Genomic DNA, 21,334 nt, shown 5'->3' on the forward strand with positions numbered 1-21,334 from the left:
TCCAGTCTGGATCACAGAGCCGGGCCAGTGGGGTGCAGCGGGGCCAATATATTGGTAACGCCAGAGTGACTGTAAGCGCAGAAATGCACGCCCTGTGCCGCCTTTTGTGGAGGAAAGGCTGGGAAGAACTCTGTGTACCTTTGCTTAGCTCTGTGAAAGGACACATGGGAATGATCGACCTAGAAAGGAACACAAATGGTTACATGGAGCCCCCAAGACGGAGATAAGGATGGAGGGAGCAGTGAAGTGACAATTCCTGAAAATAGCTTTGCTGTTTTTCCTTTTGGCCATCTGGCTTGAGGGATCTCAGTTCCCTGACCAAGGACTGAACCCGCGCCACGGCAGTGAAAGCGTGGAATCCTAACCACTAGACCACGAGGAAACTCCCCTGAAAACAGTTTCTTATGCGGTTTTGGCTTTCGAACCGTGTGTCCAAAAAAACAGAATTAAAAAAACAAAAAGCAAACCTTAACCGGTCTCACCATAGATCCACCATCACACTAAGGACTAGCTGGTCCACTTCAGAGGTGGGAGGGCTTCCTGAAACCGCAGTTACCACACCGCCGGGGGGCAGCACCCCGAAAGGACGGGTTCTGTGTTACGGGGTGCAGGCCACGCTTTGAGCCAGCGTCCACTGTGTGGAGGTGTCACCCCCATGGTCAGCACACACAGGTGCAGAAACGACAGGTGGGGTGGCTCCTCTCACCATTACACCTAAGGGCCTGCGCACAGAGTTTTTACATCCCTTCCCAGCAACTCTGAGCTCTGCGTGTTTGGAGGTTTTAGATCCTGGGGTTGGGGGGAGCGCTTCCACCAGAGGAAATGGAGCGATGGTCCTGCTCAAGGGGAGGTGGGACGGCCACCTGGCCCCTGGACTCCCTGTTGCCCCTGAACCTCCAGGAAGCAGTAGGGTTTACTCTCCGTGCTGGAAGGGCGGGTCCCAATGACCAAGGGGAGCGTGGGCTGCGGCCACACAGTGGGACAAGAAGGGCTATGTCTGCAACCCACGGGGTCCCCTGCGGCACCTCTTAGTACGTCCACGCGCAACAGCAACAGCTAACGCAAAACTACAGCAACCAAAACAGGGAGGACGCTTGAAGACTCAGACCACTCGGGATGATGGTTTGACTCATTCCCCCAGACAGGGAAGCCTGGCTGGGTCATGGGTCAGTCAATCTGGCTGGCTGACCCCTTAATATCACAGGTTTGAACTGCGAGGGTCCACTCATATGCAGATATTTTTCAGTAGTAAATACGACACACAGGGTGGGGTGGGGAGGGTAAATTAGGAGGTCGGGATTAATACATACACACCACTGTACCTAAAACAGATAATCAAAGGATCTGCCGTCACAGGGCACTCTACTCAGTCCTCTGTAAAGGCCTATATGGGAAAAGAATCTGAAAAAGAATGGATCTATGTATATGTATAACTGAATCACTGTGCTGTACACTGGAAACTAACACAACTTTGTAGGTCAACTACACTCCAATATAAAACAAAACTTAAATTAAAAATTAAAAAAATAAAAACAAATAAAATACTACAGTACAACACAGTCCGAGGTTGGTTGAAACCACAGATGTGGAGGGCCAACTATAAATTATAGGTGGATTAACCCCGACATTGTTTAATGGTCAACTGTATATTAGTTTACATTTATGTGACATTAGATGTTTGCTATTGTTTTATTCGCACTTCTGCTTTGGTTGTCTGTAGTTTTGTATTTATGCAAGCTTTATCGGGTTTAGAAAACGTTGCTACAGTCAGTTCATAAAAAAGAATTTGTAAGTTTTCCTTCCATTGCTGTGATCTGAAACAGTTTAAGTAGCATTGAGATTATCTGAAATTTAAAAGTTTGCAAGAATTCCTCTGTGAAAGCAATATGAACCTGGCAGGTTGATTACTTTTTTCTATTTCTCTTATGGATATTTGTCTGTTTAAAATCTCTCTCTCCAGGGGTCAGTTTTGGCTAATTATCAATTTTGTCTAGGTCCTTCAGATTTATTTGCATAAAGTTGTTCAAAGTAGCATTGCTTTAATTTTTTTCCTTCATTGTAATAGTTTCTTCCCTCCTATCATTTCTTATTCTGTGTGTTTGTGCTTTCTTTTCATCTTGATTTGGTTACCTATAGGTTAGTCAACTTTGTTTATTTGATTCTCTGACAGCACCTCGTTCGAATAGGGCCCTTATTTTAGCTGCTCCTTTCTTTCCCTTTGTCACCAGGCCTCCGGGAATCTCCCCTTCCCAGGGTGCTTCCCTCTTCTCCGGAAGCAGGGCTTCTGCACCTCTGGTCTCAGAACTTTCTCAGTCTCTCCCGCTTGATTCTGAAGTGGCCAGTACTCTCACCCACCGGCTCTCACGTTTCCTCTGAGGGTCGGTCTGTCTTTACGGGTGTGAACCCTAGTTGATGACATGTTTCCTCTATTCTGTGCAGTCCTCACCTGGATCTACATTCTGGTGTGGGATTCCCTGGCGACTCTGCTAGTCCAAGATGTTTGTTTTCCCACTGACCTCTCATTGAGATTTGTGATCTTTGGTCTTTCCTGGTTACACTGTAGGTCTGGGCTATAGGTGGTTTTATTTGTTCTTTTTCTGAACAGTTCTCAGGATGTGGGAAGAGATTCCGATTTAGGTGGCCTCCATTACCCCCTGGTGTTTTTGTTTTGTTTTGTTTTGTTTTTTTGCGGTACGCGGGCCTCTCACTGCTGCGGCCTCTCCCGTTGTGGAGCACAGGCTCCGGACACGCAGGCTCAGCGGCCACAGCTCACGGGCCCAGCCGCTCCGCGGCATGTGGGATCTTCCCGGACCGGGGCACGAACCCGTGTCCCCTGCATCGGCAGGTGGACCCTCAACCACTGTGCCACCAGGGAAGCCCCCCCCCCCGGTGTTTTCATTTTAGAATGTTTTCTTCCCTATTAACCCCGCGGAAGATGACACCTGAAGAGCTTTAGTCCCCATCTTACAGATTTAAAGGGGACTTTTTCCATATAGGACACCGGTCACATCATGGAGGTGCAGGTGCACTGTGGTCAGAAATAATAGAAAGGGGAGAAGGCAGTTCCCTAAAAGGGCCTTAGAAGTCTCAAAGTACACGTCGGAAATGGGGTAAGCATCCTTCACGACACACCTGCGTCGGCAGCCGGTACATCTTTACTGCAGACCCACTCAGTGCTGAAAGGTGAGGTGGGTTCCCGCGAGAGGGGAGTGCTGAATGAATACACCCAAGGAGAGGCTTCTCAGGTGATGCCGTGGCTGCCCTGGGCCACCAAAGTGGTGTCGCTGTTCATCCCAGGAGCTCTGGCCTAAAGTCAGACTCAGGGGTGCCCCACGCCCCCAGGCCCCAGGCCCTACCAGAGTCACCAAATCTGCTCAGAAACTCTATGATTTCCATCCATCTGTTCCTTATTCACCAAAACAACACTATCTGATGGCAGGCACATCAGGAGCCACCCATACGATGGGCCAGTGTGCAAACGTCATCAACTGTTGCATCTCTTATAACATCAGGATAGATTAAGGACAAAAGGAAATGCAATGTACACATACAAACTTCAACTAAACGGTACGCTGTAGAATGCAACAGAGCTCCACCGCTACAGACGTTTGGGAAACGTGGCGCAGACTCTCTTTTGGACACTTACAACAAATGTCATCTTTCTAAGAGGCTCCTGAAACAGAGCAGGACCCTATGGTCCTTGGCCCCCCACGTCCTCAGCCTGAGTCTTGTCTGTAGAAAAACTTTAGCCAAAGAGGAAGTTTAATTACAGAAGTGAGAAAATGCAGAAACAGAGGAAAACAGTCAAAGGAGACCAAATAACAATAGTTTAGTCATTAAACAAAGTCAAGGACCTTTAGTTCCTCCTCAAGGGTTATAGGTAATACCCTGAGCCATATCCTGCGAGCCGTCTTACACATACTGAAACCTCCACCAGGTGGAAGAAGTGAACTACATGATGACCAGACCACAGTCATGACATAAGCTGCCACAATTCCTGGAACTGGCCTCAAAGAAATGGGAACAAACCGACCCTGGAAATGAAGACTAACTGTACTTAAAACAATCAAGATGATGCTGATCAGACCACTGCAGGACCGATCTCAAGACGACTGTCAGAGCTGACTGTGATGTTCCTGCCTGGAGCCCACTCCCTCTGTCTGTAAAAGCTCTTCTCCACTGTCAGAGGGGAGGGAGTTGACCTTTGGACAGGCGTCTGTCCCCCACCGCCCCCTCCCACGCTGGCCTCCGAAATAAAGCAAACTTTCCTTTCCACTAACCTTGCCTCTTTATTGGCTATTGAGCTGTGGGCAGCCGGATCCCACTTTTGGTAACACTCTGAGACGTCCTGCAGGACAGAGACAGTTTAACTCTGATCTGACCTGGCGTCTCCTAGATGGCTTCCGCTGTGAAACTCTTTCTTCACGAGGGGCACCGAATAACACTTACAGACCGTTTGGGACACACATCAAAGATCTGAACTAATAAATAAAGTTACCATAAAAAAAAAATCTGAACTAGGTAACCGAGAAACAAGCCCAAAGACAGGGTGGGAAGGAGGGAGACTAAATGCTCAATTTTAACTGTTTTTGGGTGGTGGGATTGTGGGTGAATTTTCCCCCTGCTTGTTATGAATCTATTATTTCCAAATCCTCTGAATGTTAACAACATATTTGATGAAGTGAAAACGCAGTGATGAAAAGCCTCCAGCCATCGCCCAAATTATCCGTTGAATTAACACGGAAGCGGCAGGACCCAGTCTTTCCCTGCCTCTGGCCCATGCCGCTTCCCTAGGTCTCTGATCTCACCGTGAACCACCAAGGTGCGTTGTGCATTTTGGCACTAAGTCTCCTTCTTTGGGCGTTGGTACTCATCTATTCACTCAACAAACACTGGCTGAAGCCCTTTGTGCCACGTGTTAGGGTCACAGCTGTGCAAGGACCTGACCTTGTTGACGCTGCGGCAACGGAACAATCACATCACTGAATATGCAAGTATGCAAACGCATAGCAGAGCGGGTAGCGGCTGAGCTGAAATAGAAATAGAAATAGAAGCTAACTCAACAAAGATGCAAGGAAGAGCATCCTACCTTTGGGGAACGGCCAGAGTCATACTTGCACAGGCCCGGAGGCAGGGGGAACACAGCTTCCCTGGGCGTCTGCAGGGCTAGTGTGGCTGGAATGAAAGGGGACAGCGAGGGTCAAGGGCCAGACCATGCAGGCCTCACGCAGCCATGTCAAGGGTCTTCTGTTATTTTCTTTTTAATCCTGAGGACAACAGGAAGCCACTGACGTGGCTTCAAGCAGGCAGCATCTTAAAAAGACCCCTCTGGTGACAGTGGAGAATGGGGTCGAGGGACCCACCGTGGAGATCAGGAGCCCAGGTACCGAGCGGGTGACAGACAGACAGCGGCCTGAAGGCAGGTGAGAGATGTGAAGAGGCACAGGTAGATTCAAGAACACACCGGAGGTGAAAATCAAGAGGGCTAGGGACTTCCCCGGTGGTCCAGTGGCTGGGACTCCGCGCTCCCAACGCAGGGGGCCCGGGTTCGATCCCTGGTCAGCGAACTAGGTCCCGCATGCCTGCCGCAACTAAAGATCCCACATGCTGCAACTAAGACCTGGGGCAGCCAAATAAATAAATATTTTAAAAAAAATCAAAAGGGCTTGGTGACAGCACAGACTTGGGGAGTCAGGGAAAGGACAGGTGTCCAGAACGATTCCTAATTTCTAACTTACACCCCTCACAGGGATGCTATTCATCAACGCGGGGGGTCCAGGGAGGCCCCAGTTCCACGTGTGTCCGTGTGCAACCATGGATTTGGTCCTCCTGGAGAGAGTTACTACTGAAAGATCCAAGGGATGTGGGTGTTGAGAGCAGAGGTCTGGGCTGGAGATTCGAATTTGGCAATCTCTATAGGAAAACAGAAAGCCAGCCGAAGCTGTGGGCTTGTGTGACGTTGCCGAGAAGTAGGAAGAAAGGAAGAGGGCTTTCTGCATCCCTGAGGCCAACACGTCATGGCTCCGGGGAGGGGTGTCAGCCTGCAAAGGAGACACAGGAGGAGCTTCCCACCTCCTCCCTCGGAGAGGAAGGAGAGAGTGTGCGACCAAAGACACCACATTTCACGAAGGGACGTGTGAACAGCGTTGAAAGTTTTGCAAGGTCAAATAAAACATGGGCTAAAGGACACGGTCAGTGAGCAGGAAACAATCTCGGAGAAGTTTCACAGTGTCACCTGCATCCCCAGCTAAATTCTCGGTGGCAGGAGCAGCTGAGAGCCAAGCGAACAACTGTCCATCAATTTGGGATGCTGACGACCTACACACCCTCAGATCAGCCAGTGGCTCTGCTGTGACCCCCGCCCCCTTCCAACCACCAATTTGTTTTCGGATGCTTCTTGACAGGAGCAGTCCTGTGCTGGGCACTGGACCCAGAGAAGGGGACCACATGCACCCTTTGCCCCAGGAGCTCGCAGTCTGCTGGGGAGACAAACCCAAAACCCAGAGGACGGTCTCACCGCAGCACTGGCTGAGCGGCTCGGGTGCCCCGAGCAGCAGGTGTCAGCAGCCCTGTGTGTAGTGGCATCACGCGGTGAAGCAGACCTAAGTATTCCCAGGAATTCCAGGAACCAGCTCCCCTCCCTCGGAGGCCCCCGAGGGCCTGGGAGAGGGACGGCCTCCCTGCTGCAGAGACCTGAGACCGTCTTCCCGTAGGGACCCACTTCTCTGCGAAGGGTGGACCACAGCTGATTGTGGCCGCTGACGTCAACCTCTTTGTGTTTCCCACAAATTAGGTCTACCAGTCTTACTTGGTTTTATGATACGTACTGAAACTTTTAAGGGGTATTCTCTGGAACTGAATTTGGCTCAAGGAAAGGAGAAACAGTACAAGCCAATCACGTTCCCACAGAACGCCTGCTCGCAGCAGGATCAGAATTCCTTCCCTGGCTTCCACATCACATGATGGGGACTGGGCCCTTGGGAGTTTCTCTGCCCCCACCAGTCACTCCCAGCCCACCTGCACACTTTACATGGTCCACCTCCTGTCTAACTCAACGGAAGCACAAAATTTTGTCAAAAGTTGCTAGAAATTATAAATACCTCTGAAATCTTCTACCAGTGCCTACGTTGTGACGTGTACCTTTATCTTAAGCCGTCCATCAGCATCCTCAAATTAACGTCTTCCCAGAAAGCCGGAGCCCACAGCAGTCACGACAAGGGATGGGCCACCCTGTCACCTGGAGACCTCTGTGTGTGGACAACAGGGAAATTGCTGGACTTCCCAGAAAAAGTAAGAACTCAAGGGTTTTGAAGCATTTATTTGATTTCTCCAAATGATCACAGCTATGGTTTTACATCAGTAGAGTCTGTTACTACTTACACACAGAACGCATAGGAAAACAAAAGCACTTCTTTCCTCCCCAAAGTTACATCGTGGGTGCCGGGCTTCCTGCGAGCGAGGTGGCCCTTGAGGTCTGAAGAGCCTGCATTCAAGACCTGGTTCTAAGTGTGTGAAACGACTTGAGGTGAATGACAGTGCCCCAGAGGAGATGGTCCCACACACAACCTTGGCATGACCGCAGGCGGGTCACACGGTGACCCCCCCCCCGCGCTGTGCCCATTCACCACCCTCACCTCACGCCGATTCATTCTGCAACCCGCTTCCTGGATTATTTTTGTTGTATTGAAAATACTTACAAAAGGACTCGTTTTTCAGGCAGGAAGGGTGATGATATTTTACAACGGACTGTAAGATGCATGCTTACCTGTAGCGAAATAGCTTCATACAGTGCTGAGTCAACACCTAGGGTCATGTTTAACATCTGCTGTCTTTTCAGCTCATCTTAAAGAAAACCAAGAGGTTTCTGCTGCATGCAGTGCGAGATGGAAAAATCGCTCTACACGGGATGACTGAGAATGTTTTTAAGCAAGATGTGCACATCATATTAGGATGAACTTTATTTTTACATTGTTGTGCAATCCATTCATAAACTTAAAAAGAAAAAACAAACATGATTTAATTGTTGTCCCAGAAAAGATTTCTGTGATGGTACCAACTGCTTTCTCTAAGGGTCACCTGCTGAAATAACTTGTGACTTGAGCAAAATGCCCCACGTGTATCTTGACAGTGAGAAAGGATGACGCACATCCCGGTGGTGCTCAGCCTCCCACCTCCTGTGCCAGGGGGTGAACCACAGGTGCCCACAGCTGCCACCCTGGGATGGGCTGGGATCCCGAGAGCAGCCTCAAGAAGGCTACGTGGGGCCACAAGCTTTTCAGGAGCATCTGCTTCCCAAACGAGTTTGGGGCAGCCTGGCTCCAGCCTCCTCCAGGGAACAGTGTGCCTTTTGGGAACACTTATTCCATGACAAGTTTGGAAACGAAACACAAAGACGGGTGGAACCTCACTGACCAGAACCCAATCCAGCAGAAGGCTGGAAACACGGGGAGAGACTACACCCCCCCCTTTAGGGACCCAGCCCGGTGACAGCCTGGAGGTGGGGGTCCCGAATGGCCTGCAGAGAGAGGGCACCCTCCCCGCTGGCTCCACCCAGCTTGGCTCTGTTTCCATCAGTGACTGCCCTTTGGGAAGGGCGACCTGGTGTCAATCAGCCTGCCTGCATCTTTTCTGGAACAACCTGGAGTTTACAGTTAGATCCTACGATTGGTACAGAGGGTGAAGAAAAGCCGACATACTTAATATGTTATCACTTTACTTCAACTATTTGTCAACAGTAACACTGAGAGAGTTTGCAAATACACAGAACACAAAGTGTGGCCTCGTGCCTGACGCCAGAGGACATGCAGTACAATTCGACCGTTCCTTGTCATCACAACGCCCTTTAAACCACAAGACAGAGAACGCCTCGGGAGCGGGACTCTGGAGGGAAACCAAGGAGTTTCGGGGTCCGCGGAACCGGGGGGCCTCCCACCAGCCCGGCCTGGACCAAATCAGACACGCCCGTGCTTTTCATTTCTCTTTCTGAGCAGATGAGAGGAGGATGACACGGACGGGAAGATAAAGGCGGGCAGGTTAAAGTCACACTTCTTTCAAAAAAGGAAAAAAAAAAAAAAAGCTAAACTCTCGATTGCTGTACTTGCTCTGTGGAGATTAACAAAGTGCTCGGTTTGCAGATTTGCTGGTTTGGTGACCTGGATAATGCGACAAAGGGGGCGGTGGGCGGGCAGAGCCCCGGCCGCCGCCAGCGTGGGCCCCCCTCCGTCGTCCCGCTGCCGCCTGTCCAGAGCCCCGCGCCCGCGGAGTCCCGCGCCAGCTTCGCCCTTTCTGGAAGAGCTCCCTGCCCGGCAGGTGCCGGGGGCGATCCTCGGGTCCACGGCTTAGGAGCACAGCACTGGCGGCTGCAGTGGCTCGAAGGGCTGAAACTACAAAGTACGGCCCGTGGGTGACTCAGGCACAGAACCAGGCGCGTGCAGCGCCGGCCCCGGGGGAGCGGATGGTGTCACCACAACATGGAAGCGACAAGAGCACAGCGGAGAGTCACGTGACGCCCCGGCAGCCGCCTGACCGTGAGGAGGGGGCGGGGCCGCACTGGCGGGGCCGGGCACTCGTCGGCTGGGGTCAGATGGGCCACGGCGATGACACGGGGGTCGTGCTAGCACACGGCCACATGGAATCACGATGATCACGGCCACCACTCAGAAAACAAAACGGGGAACACACACACCGCCCTGGGCTGCTAAACGCTAAGAGAAGCCTTCGGGTTCCGGGGCGTCTGCCTGCTGCGGTTGGAAACAGGATGAGGGAGCTATGGTGCTGGGGACACAGGATGAGTTGGTCGTTTTCAGGTTGGAGATGAATACCTCTGCTGTGTATGGGGCCCCCCGCAGAGGGCTCTGAATGAGTGTGCATTCAATCAAATGCATACAAAAGAAACATGGATCATGGAAATTCACAGTTATTGCAGCCATTAAAGTGTCTAAGAATCTGTAACCAACAGTCCAAGGCAACCAGTCCTTAACTAGCTGTCTCAAGTTGCTACTGTAGAGTTTACTGCATTTTATCTATTTGCTTACCTGAAGTAACAGAGCAGTTATAATACTGATTACTTATGATAGTCTTCTGTTAATAAAATAAGGATTTATACAAAGCAATATCGGACTTTTAAAACAGTTAGATGCTATGTTACTTGGCACAGTTAGTAATGATTGTGTAAAGATTTCCGCCAGTCCTAGGGGGGCTTCTCTCCTTTTTATGAAAATACGGAAGAATATGAATTTTGTCCCTAGCATTTAAGTTTTTGGTCTACCCTCTCACACGTTTGTCTAAGGTACTGTCTTCCTATCAGGTAAGTGGAGCTCCTTGTAAAGTCTATATTGCTAATTTCGTGGACTGAAACGTTTGCCTTTCACACACAAATACTACCTATACAGTATATATATATATATATTTATATATTTATATATTTATATTATATAAAGTTTACTTACGTATTTTCATCAACCATATCAGGTCTACTTAATTTTTGCCCATTGTCAATAAAAGAGCAATAATGCAGCAAGTTTTGGGTTTTTTGTTTGGTTCTGTCTCTGGTTTTTTGTGTCGTCTCTTCTTTTCCTAGGCTGGGTTCTCATCTGCGTGTATAGTGAGGGAGCAGAGAGGTGAGGGCTGCAGGTTGGGGGTCAGGGTGGGGAGCTCAACATGTACTTGGCCGGCGGCACTGTTTCAGGGCTGATGGTGGCCGAGGCCCACGTCCCGGGCTGAGGTGGATGGAGCCCCGGGCGCCACCGCTAAATGAAACTGGTGGTGGGGGGTGGTTTGTTCCCTGTGACACAAGCCCCGGGGCTTGGGGGGCTCCATCCGGGCCGGGAGCAGACGGGGAGGTGGAAACAGAAAGTGCCCTGGGTCTGGTCTGGGGCTGCCGCCCCTGGGCGCGCCTGTGTGGTGTGCACTTGTTCTGAGGGGCCCGGGATCCCCACCCAGGCTGTCTACACAATTGTGCTGATACCGCTGGGTTTGGCCTTGCTGCTGGGGAGGGGCGGCGGGGCAGGGGGCTGCCCGTGGTGGTGCACGGCGTGGCCCACGTGGCCCGGGTGGCCGGCGTGAGCCGAGGGCAGCGGCGGGTGGCTGTGCGCGTGGGCCCCGTAGGCGGGCTGTGCCCCATGGGGGCCGTGGTGGTACTGGTGTGCATGCTGGACGTGCGGGGGTGGGTGGTAGTGGTGGTGGTGATGGTAGGGGGGCGGGTTCTGCTGGAGGGGGCAGTACTGGCCGTGGTGCCCATGCACTGGGGCCTGCAAGGGGCCCTCCGTGGGCCCCTGGGGGTGGCCGGGCGAGGGATGAGGCAGGTGGGGGGGCGGCTGGGGAGGGGCTGGGGGCAAGTGGGCCTGGGGAGGGGGCTTCCCTCTCTTACTCCCAAATAAGGAGCCCAGGAGGGAGGAGGAGTTGGGCATGGCCTGGTGTGGGCGAGATGGACAGTCTCGTGTTGATGTAGCTCTCCGGCGCATGTGAGGACTGCTAATGATGGACCCCTAAAAAGGAAATTCATAGAAACCAAAATTAAAAGAGCTTAGAGCACTTACATCAGAATGATTCTTAAGAAATGTCAAAAAAAAGTTCGCCCACTGACTGCTAAGCCTTAGTTCAACTCGCTAGCCGCAGAGGCCAGGCCGTGTGAGGCTGGACTCAGACGCCACCTCCGGACACTGCTGTGCAGGTCGGATGGGGGGGCCAGGAGGGGGCCTTCGGGGAGAAAGGTCGGGGGGGCGGGGCGCAGCCGCGGTGGGTCAAGGCTGACCTCTGCTCTTGGCCTGATGAGCACCCTGTTGCCGGAGGCGGCCAGAGCTTTCAGATCAGAACCGTGTGTCTGCGGCTGTGTGTAAGCCGTGTGTGCTGGGTAGGGTGGGGCGGGCGGGCTGCGTGCAGGGGAAGGGCCGGCCCTGCCGCCTCCTGCCCTAAGCTCTCCTGGGTCCTCTCAACGTCCGAGGGCGTGTGCTTTGCCTGTGCAGGTCCCGAGGTTTCTGGTCAGGTGGTGAGGGGGACAGGAGGGGCTGGGGAAGCCCCGTCCTGGGGGTGGGCACCGCCTAGGCATTTCACTGTGGCTACCTACTGCAAACCAAACACGGGAAAGGAAGGAAACAGAAAGGTCTGCAAGCTGAGGTTAGATGTGAACAGGAATATCGAGATGGCTGGAGGATGAATGAAATCTCATGAAATCCACACTGAATTTCTCTCGCTCTCATGGCTCTCCTCCCCCGAGCTAGCTGAGCAATTCCGTGGTGCCCTGACTGCAGACACACAGCAATCGAACCTCCAGGAAGGAAGCGATGGGGATGGCGGAGCGTGGAAGTCCCGAGGTGGCACAACCCAACAGCGAGGGGGCGGGGGAGGGTGCCCGGCGGCCGCCGCCTCCGGCCCAGGATGAGCAGGAAGCCGGGGTGTTAACCATGCTCGGACCGCGGGGATGGGTTAGGCGGAGACTAAACCACAACATCCAGACCCACCCCCTCCGTTGCAGCCCAAACAAGCGGTGAGGGGCATGGGAACGCCAGGCGGGCGGCATGCGCGGACGAGGCAGGCGGGGGGTCTGAGCCTCTGGGCAGAAGGGGAGGAGGAGCAAAACAAAAAGACACCAGGAGGCGACACACGACAGCCAGCTGGACGGGGGCTTCCGACTTACTTCCACATTGCTCTCTAGCGATCCCGCACTGCTGCGACGCCCTCGCTTCCCTGCCCAGAACATGCAATACCACAGGTTAGACGCGACACGGGGCGGGGCGCTGCCGCCGGATGGCCCGGGGGAGCCGGTGGCAGGGCAGTAATGAGTTAACAAGACAATGGGGTTCTTAAAAAGCAAAAAAAAAAAAAAAAAAAAATCTTTTTCAACCAGCCCAACTTTAACCCCCTCTCCTGGACCGGGAGCCTGGGGGGAGGGGCCTCTGGGGGGCTGGGGTGGGCGCACAGGCCCGGCTGACCCCGAGCTCCAGGGGGCCTCAGCCGCCTGCCCGCTGGGACGGGCAAGGGCAGCTCCTCCCACAGCTAAGACGAGCCAAGCGTGGGCCTGCCCGGCCTGACCTTCGGTGGATTTCACATACGTATGTATGGACATACGCACACACACACACATCTGCGTCCCCGGCTGCTGGTGGGCCTGACGGTTAGGAGACTTAACTCCACGTCCTCTTTCTCCTGGCGGAGCAGAAGGGCCGCACCCTGGGGCCGTGTTTGGTTTGTGCAGTGTCTGCCCAGGGACAGGGACGCTGGGACTTCCTCCCAGCCCAGGGCCTGGAGTCCTCTGTGGGCACAGCCCGCTGGGACACCACGCGCGTTCCCCAGTCGTGAGCCCTCACTGCCAACGCCTCTGCGTCCCCCGCACGTGGCACGTAGCAGGCACACAACCTGTGCTGGCTGTGCCAGAGGAGGTTGAGTCTTCCTCTTGGTTCTGGACGTCCAGCGCCCACCCTGGCCCCCGCAGGTCCCCCAGACGACTTCTCCAGGCATTTCTGCAGGACACCGAGGCTGAGGCAGAGAAGGGGCTCCACGACGTTCTTCCAGCTTCCACCTGTGCAGGCCTGGCCAGGCCCCACAGTGCAGGACAGGTGTCCCTCTGTCCACACCAGGAGGAGACGGAAGCTCTGGCCGATGGGCTGACCAGCTCAATCCCCACAGTGAGCACGTTCTCACGGTATCTGCCCGTCCACCTGAGGCGGGAAATCTTGGCCACGCTGCCTTCTGAGCTGGACCCAGGCTGGACCCAGGAGCCTGGAAAATGGAAGGCGCTGCCTCGTGCCGCCCTGTGGCCCACACCCCGACCTGCGCTGGGTGGAGAGGGTGTGTCTGGACCCTTCGGGCCTCGTGGTGGCAGCTGCGCGTGCCTGGGACAGGCCCTTGGGCCTGGGCTCACGACGGCAGGCTCAGGGGAGCTCCGGTAACTCTGCCTTGCCTGCTGACCCCCAAACCTGAGTTCCAGCTGGGAGCCTGGGGTCCACCGAAAGCCGTGCTGGACCCTGGCCTCAGAGCCCACTCGGAACTGCGCCACACAGCAGATGAGGTTGCTGAAGATCACGGACCACCAGGTGGGAACTGGCCCTCGTTCCCAGCTGAAAACGACCCTTCCCTTCCTCATCTTTCTGCCGGTATGAGAAGAGGGGTGCCCTTTCCTTCCTGCCTTCGGTCCCAACACGTTGGCCCAGGGACATGGAACACAACTAGAGTCCAGTCTCCAGAAGGGGGGCTCTGCAGCTGGAGGGGTGACCCTACCTGGCACACCGTCCACTCTTTGCCTCAGTTTCCACATCTGTCCACTAGGCATGGCCCCCGCTCCCTGGGGTGGCTATGCTCAGACCTCCGCTCTCCTTGGGGTGTCTCAGTCTGCTCTCTAGCCCCTATAAGGCTGCGGACACTCCTCTGACTAAGGACCAGGGACAGAGAGGGAAGACAGAGGCCCCGCCGGGCTAGTAGCGCCCTCCAGCCGGCCTGCTTCACCCAACAGAACTGGGCCAGGCCCAGGGCTGGGGGTTGCGGCTTCCTACGCTGCCCCCGCTGGAGCTGAACAGGCCCCCCTCCTGCCCACCGTGGGCCAAGACTCAGGAGACCTCTAACTTGGATGTCTTGGAGTGATTCTGAGTTTCTCAGACTTCACCTTTTCAACTTCTCAACTCAGCAGGAGATACAGGATGTCCCCGTCCCCGCAGGGGTCCTCTGCACTCCAGTCCGGGGCACACCCGCGGACACCGGCCCACGGCAGACGCACGTGTGGGCGTTTGCACATGTGCACACCACCTACTGACGGAGGAGGAGCCGGGCCAGCTGCTCCCACTCACGTATCCCCACCACTCCTTCCTTGCCTGCCCTGTTTGGGGTCCCCCCCAACCATCTCCGGATCCTGCACAAGCCTCAGGTGAGCCCTGCCCCAGCTGCCACCTCTCGGCCACAGCAGGCCCTGCCAGCCCAGCCACGGACAGCTTGGGAGCCGCATCCAGACGGGGCGCCCGGCGAGGCTCTTCCCAGCCTTCCTGGCTTCTCAGCGTTGGGACAGCAGGCAGACAGGGATCTGCCCAAGGTCTCGCACCGTGGCCCTAGCAACGCTGAGGGTGACAACAGCCAGCACGCGGGCCAGGCCCCATCCCCAATGCTCTGTGGCTACTGACTCTCACAGATTCTGGAGGGCAGCACTAGTCCCGCCTGCATCTGGGGAACCCAAGCCCAGAGGTGTAACTCGACCAGGGCCCGGAGCCAAAGACCCTGGAATTGGCGTGCTGCGCGGTCCTCTGATGGGCTCTGCTTGGGAGGCCACCCCGAGCATGGCCCCCACCCCAGGAGAGGCAGCCGCTGGCCCCCTGGCTGCTACACGTGCGGAGTGCCCATCGTGGGACAGCAGGGGCTACTTTGGAAACTGGCCGCCAGCTCTTCCCCAGCAGGTGCAGGACGTGGCAGGCTTCCAGCTGTGCCCCGGGTAACGACGGCAGACCCCGCAGGCCCAGGAGATGTCCTCTCCGTGGGGACCGGTGTTGGGCAGCTCGGCTGGTGAGGGGCTGGGGGCCTCGGGGTCCGTGGACAGTGTCCACTGTGACTTGACAGATCTGTGGCAGGAGCTAAGGCTCAGTCACGCCCGTGTCAGCGGTCCTTATGGGTCCTTGATCTCAGGCTGGCAGGGCTCTGGTGTCACTGAGACGAGCAGGGGGCCCAGCTGAAGGAAGACCACGTGGAGACCCGGGACGAGGCCTCGCAGCTCAGCGGGGGGCTGGGCTGGGGGCGGCCCCTCCCCCTGCCGCTTGGAAAGTCTGCCGCCCTGTTCTTCCTGGGCCGTCAAACCACAACTGCCTCCCAGGTCCCAGAGGCTCATGCCGGGCCGAGGGCGCATCCCCGGGTGCTGTCTCCTGGATGGACATGTGGTTGCAGGTCTGGGGCAGCTGCTCTGGGAACGATGACAAGCCGGCTGCTGGGCGTCACTGTCCCGAGGGGAGAGGCTGGCCCTGAGTCTCACCTCTTCCCGACAAGCCCATCTCGGCCGGGGCACGGAGGGTGCGGGAGAGCTTCGCCCCAACCCAGTCCAGCACATAGGGTCACATCTCCGGCATCTTCCGGCAGGCAGCTGGCGTTGGCCCGTCTTCCTCTGGAGGTCACAGGGAGCCTGTCCCAGTCTGGGGCTTTGGAGGTCATCAGGACTCAAACACCCACCGTACCGCCCCTCTCACCTTCGGTGCAGGGGGCGCTTTCCCGGGGATTCTCTTCACGGTGGTTTAGGACCTGAGAGGACTCGCTGCCTGGAGTCCTCGGCTCAGAATCCCCAAAAATGGCAACGGTAACAATAAACAGAACTCAGCCAGACCTTGGAGCTCCGCCCTTCACACGGCCATGCACCCGGGCACGCGGCTCTGTCTGGCCCCTAAGCAGAGAGTGGACGGCTGAGGCCCTCGAGTGGCTGCGCTGAGGCCACTGCTACCTGAGGGGGCTGGGCAGGACCCAGAGAGGCCAGAACCTGTCCCACTGCACAAACTCAAACACAGGCCCTGGGTCCCCAGCCTGCAGAGGCCCCGAGCAGTCTGGTTACGGTTAGCTGGGTGTAACAAGCCACGGGGAAAACCAGTGGTTCTCAACCACGGCAATTCTGCCAACCAGGGGTGGTATTTCTCCCCCAGAGGGCACCTGGCAATTTGGGGGGACATTACTGGTTGTCATGACTGGGGGGTGTTACTGGCATCTAGTGGGCAGAGGCCAGGGATGCTGCTAAGCATCCTGCACAGAGCTGTCCCCACGGCCAGGAATGATCTGGCACAAGATGTCAACAGAGCCGGGGTTGAGAAGCCCTGCTTGACTCTCACGCTGGCCATGCAATTCGGATTTTCACTATGGAAAAAAAAAAATGACAAGACAGAAACAAAGAAAAAAAATCCAACTCAAAAAAAAAGAAAAAAAAGAAAAAAAATTCTGGGAAATGAATAAGCTGAAGGGAGGGATGGGGTCATCAGCAGGTTCTATACGGGGGCCCAGAGCTGGTCAAGCGGTGATGCCTGAGGCTGGTGGGGTGGGCGAAGCCCTGGTGGGGAGGGGTCCGCTGGGCCCTGGAGAGGAGGAGGCTGGTCTCAGCCTGAGAGGGTCTTCGCCAGCAGAGCTGCGGTTACGTCAGGCTCCTGCGGCTGGGACAGCTGGGGCCTCGGGGTGGGAGCCTGGGGTCCTGGCACAGCCATGTGCCCCCGTGTCCGGCTCCCTCCGCTCCGCCGCAGCCCCTGAGCTTCCTCATGGGAGAAGCTGCCTGGCTAGACACGCCTAGTCGGGGGCTGAAGAGCCGCTGGCGTGCATCCCCTCACCCCGTGGCTCCTCCAACCAACAACGGCGCTGGCAGGCGAAGCAGGCTGCAGCAGCGCTCCCCTCCCCCCTCCCCTCCCCAGCTGAGGTCAGGCAGGGTCGCCAGCAGAAGCTCCCTGCTCAGTGATGCTCCACGCACAGCCCCGCCCCAGGAAACCTGGGCGGCTCGAGGGGTGCTGCTTGCTTGCACGCTAAGAGGCTGGCAGCAAATCAGACACACACAGAAACAAAGAAACAACAACGAAAATCACATTTCTGCCAGGGCTTTCCCACGGACGTCCCAGGGCCAGGCGTGGCCGCGTCTCTGGGCTGGACGGAGGCCTGGGTTTCCCAGGAAGGGAGACCTCTGGGGAAAGCAAGACCTGGGACAGTGGGAGACGGGGTCCCAGACACAGTGTCAAGGGCTTCACTCCATCTCATTCATCAGCATGAAGCACAGGGACGGGGCAGCACAGAGTACAGGGGACACACCCATCAGCAGGGCCCGACTCGCTCTGCATGACAGCAAATTTCAGAAAACAAATAAAAGAATAAAATAAATAAGCAAGGGAGACCAGGGGTAACCTCCCGGCCGTCCTGCCTTTGACCATTCGGCCCCGTTTCCTTTGGCCTTTGGGGGACGCCCTTCCGCGTGGCCACATGCTGCTGTGGTTTGGGGACGGCCACCCAAGTGAGCTCCGTCCGAGCCCCTCCACTGTCTGAGCCTCCAACACAGCCCCTTCCGGCCGACGCAAGCCCCGCCGGCCACGGGCGGCCGAGTCCCGTGTGCGCTGGGTAGGGGGCGGCCCTGGGTCCAGCTCTTACCCGCTTCTGAGAGGTCGCGCAGGGAGCTGCTGAGGGCACTGCGCTTGAGGCCCTCGCCGCTGGCGTAGCTGTCATCCAGGCAGGCCCGGCTCAGTGTCCCGCCGCCCGGCTCCTTTTTGAGGCTGGAGCACTGGGACATGCTGGGCCGCACGACGCCCTTCTGCTTCTCGAGCTCCGCTGGAACAGAGGCCGAGGGGTCCAGTGAGGGGAGCATGGCCCCCAGCCAAGGGTGGCTTGGGGAAGGCAAGGGGCTGGCCCCCCCCGGAGGGCAACGCAGAGGACTCGGGGGGGCCCTCTGCTCAGGGTGGCACCGGGCTGAGCCGTCACCTCCTCGGAAGGGGGCAAGTGAGGGGCAAGGTCGTCTGGAAAAGAGCAGGAGCGAGAGCACCTGCGACCAAAGGGGCCGAAAGGAGACCCCGGAAAGGAGGCTGGAGAGGCCAGGGTGCTCGAGGGCTGCAGGAAGGTCAGTCACTTTCCTAGGAGGCGGATTTGCCTGGTCTGGAGAGGAGTTAACCCGGCCTGGCTGTGGAGGGAGGCCAGGGGTGGGGGCACCCATGTACCTCCAGGAATGAGGCTCAGAGCCAGGAGAAGCGGGGGTATCATTAGCTTTAATGAAAACCAGGGGATGGCCCTAGCCCTGACCCCTCTGGGTGGTCGGGCGCAGAAGACACAAATACCAACCACACTCAAGTGCAAAGGGCTCAGGTCCAGGGCTCTGGACACGGGGTGACCAGGGCTCTGAGAGGCCCCCCCCTCAGGGCACACGATGTAGTTCCCTGGGCAGGACAGGCCTGGGCCTTGGAAGCCCGGCTCCCACCCAGAGACCCCTGCCCACCCCTCCTTCCTCTGTGCCACCTCCCGTGACCTAGGCAGGTGGGCTGCCTGGTCACGTGGCCGTGGGAAGGCCAGAAGAGGCTGAGGGCATCTCACCTCTGGGCTCAGAGTCACTGCACCCTGGCATCTCACCACTGTCTCGGCCCCCAGATGGGAGGCCACGCCTGCACCCAGCAGGCCCCCGGCCGGGCATCCGTGACTTACTCTCTATCCTGTGCTTCTCCATCTCCTGCACCTCCGCGATGGACTCCCGCAGGTCATCAGTGAATTTCTTCCGGTCTTGAGGATTGGGCGCGTTAAAGTTTATTAGCACTTTGATGTCAGCTCCGGGGACGGCGGACGTGAGCCGGATGCCGTTGGGGTAATCTGCAGAAGAGGACAGCGTGGGCCTCAGGGTGGGCTCTGCCACCTCCCTTCTGGCTGGCAAAGTACCAGCAGGTCTCCCTTCAGCCGGGGTGTTGGGAGCATGTTGAGGCCAGGCTCCCAGAGGACACATCCCTCCAGGGAGGAGAGGCTCCACGGTGCAGCCCGGAGGGACTACCAGGCAGTCTCCGCCTCCTGACCTGAGTCTGTGTTTGCTCCGTGTCCAAGTCAAGGGCAGATCCGACTGATCTGAGGCAAAGCCGGGGCCCTAGTTCTTCCCCAGCGGAAGGGCGTGGAGCCTGGACTCTTTAGGTCAGGATCCTTGGTCACTCGGCCAGGCGCCGAGCCTGGGAGGACGGGGAGGTGGTGTCCCCGCTGGGGGACAGTCTTATCCAGTCACTTCGGACTCTTCTGTGCTCTCCCGACTGGTCTCCAGGCCCCCAGCTCCCTTGCGGTACACTGTGGGCACTCCACACCCCACAGAGTCTTCTGCTCAGACCTGCCCAGTCCCTCCTCCGTGCTCTCGGGGTCTCTGGGGCTTTGGTGTCCTGGCAGCCTCTCTCCTCAGTGGGAATCAAGCATCCACCACTGAGTGTGTGAAGGTTCTTGGCCCAAACACCAATCCCACCACGGTTCAGACCTGGGTCAGGGCCGGGGCCTCCAACGCCTAGAGGCCTGTGTGGGTTTCCTAAATGCAGGAAGCGGGCAGGGTAAGACTGCGGCTGCAGAGTCTGGGGAGGGTGTGCAGTCCGCTACTGCCTGCCATCCGTCCAAACCTAGCTTTACAAGATGAGCCACGGATACCTAAATCTTATGGGAAGATGTTAGTATGGGCTCAACAAATTTAAAATAAAGTTCACATATAACATAACTGAGCTGCGGCCGACCAGGGGCTGCCAGTTTGAGACCCCGGGTGCAAGGCATGTCCTACAGAAGGTCGGGGTCGGCTCTCACTAGCACCACATCCAGGGCTGAGGGCTGAGCCCTGGGAACCTGAAAGCGGCCTGGGCGCGGCCTCTGCCTGAGGACTCGGTCTGCTCGGGCCGCTGCTGGGTGGTCACTACCACCGCCACCCCTTCCAAGAGGGGCCTGCCGGTCAGGACAGTGTGCATGGCACCAGCCTCCCTGGTGCTGCCTGGGAGAAACCAAGGCAAGGCCGGCCTTCCGGCCTGGGGTGGAGTGACGGCAGGGTCTGCATCCTGAGCTCCTCACAGGCACGTGAGAAAGGAGGGGCTGGCAGGTCCAGTCCCGTTTGGCAAAGAGAAACCCTCAGGCCCCGTGCTCTGGGATGGCCCAGCCACGGGTCTCTGGCACCTTTCAACCTGCAGAGGGAAGGCGGATGGGACAGGACCGCGGGACCTTGCTGCTGGACACGCCCAGATGCTCCATTGTGGCGGCCCTTCCCTTGGCCCCTCCGGAACACGGGGAGCAGCAGGACGCCCCCCATCCCACCCCAGGAGCACTGGCTCAGCCTGCGGCTCAAGGTCCTCCGACAGGGAGGGGACAGAGAGGGAGAGAGGAAAAGGGAAGGGCGTGGGTGGCGAGAAGGAACAAGACCGAAAGGACCCGTCAGCGGGTGTTGCAGGGGCAGCCAGCTCCCTTCCTGGATCCCCTGGCCCAGGACCCATTCACACCCAAAAGCCTGAACAGGCACCTCCCCTGGGCCACGGGCTGTCCTGGCCTTTATGTGAACGGCCTCATCTCATCCGGAGGCAGGCACTACCATCACCCCATCGATGGACCAAGGGAACCGGGCCGGAGAGGTCCAACAGCCAGAACACGTGGCGCTGAAACCTGAGCGGATGGATCGGGGCTCTGCTCGCGACCTCTGCCTGCAGTCTCTCCGGCACGACCCTCACCTGACTGTTTGGCCATATCTGTATATCACCTGTGCCATCCACTAGATGTTTTCCTATCAACATTTTATTTAAATAAACTCACTCTGCACTAAATTTAAAAATCTTATCACCTGCAAGAAGTAACGGTAAAAGTAAACCCGATGAGTGCTACATACGATACTGAATCCTCCCTGGTTACCCCCAGCCGGCAACCTGTCCTCTGTTGGGAAAGT

The 21,334-nt window shown here is 56.6% G+C and overlaps 1 protein-coding gene across 3 annotated transcripts in view; it reads right to left on the reverse strand.

Annotated features, from left to right (window-relative positions):
• Positions 1-7,934: 7,934 nt before the first annotated feature.
• Positions 7,935-21,334, reverse strand: part of IQSEC1 (IQ motif and Sec7 domain ArfGEF 1) — a 67,777-nt gene continuing 54,377 nt past the window's right edge. For 2 of the 3 annotated variants that reach the window (XM_082637371.1, XM_082637370.1), the window contains 4 exons: positions 19,105-19,266; positions 18,067-18,243; positions 12,635-12,684; positions 7,935-11,486 (listed from right to left, as the gene is read on the reverse strand). In XM_082637371.1, the coding sequence (XP_082493497.1) occupies positions 10,947-11,486; positions 12,635-12,684; positions 18,067-18,243; positions 19,105-19,266 (929 nt within the window). In that variant the 3' untranslated portion in view covers positions 7,935-10,946. The remainder of the gene's footprint in view (positions 11,487-12,634; positions 12,685-18,066; positions 18,244-19,104; positions 19,267-21,334) is intronic. The other variant, XM_082637372.1, reaches the window with a different exon arrangement.

Source organism: Mesoplodon mirus, assembly GCF_964341445.2.
Source record: "Mesoplodon mirus genome assembly, chromosome: 12".
NCBI classification, from domain to species: Eukaryota; Metazoa; Chordata; class Mammalia; order Artiodactyla; family Ziphiidae; genus Mesoplodon; species Mesoplodon mirus.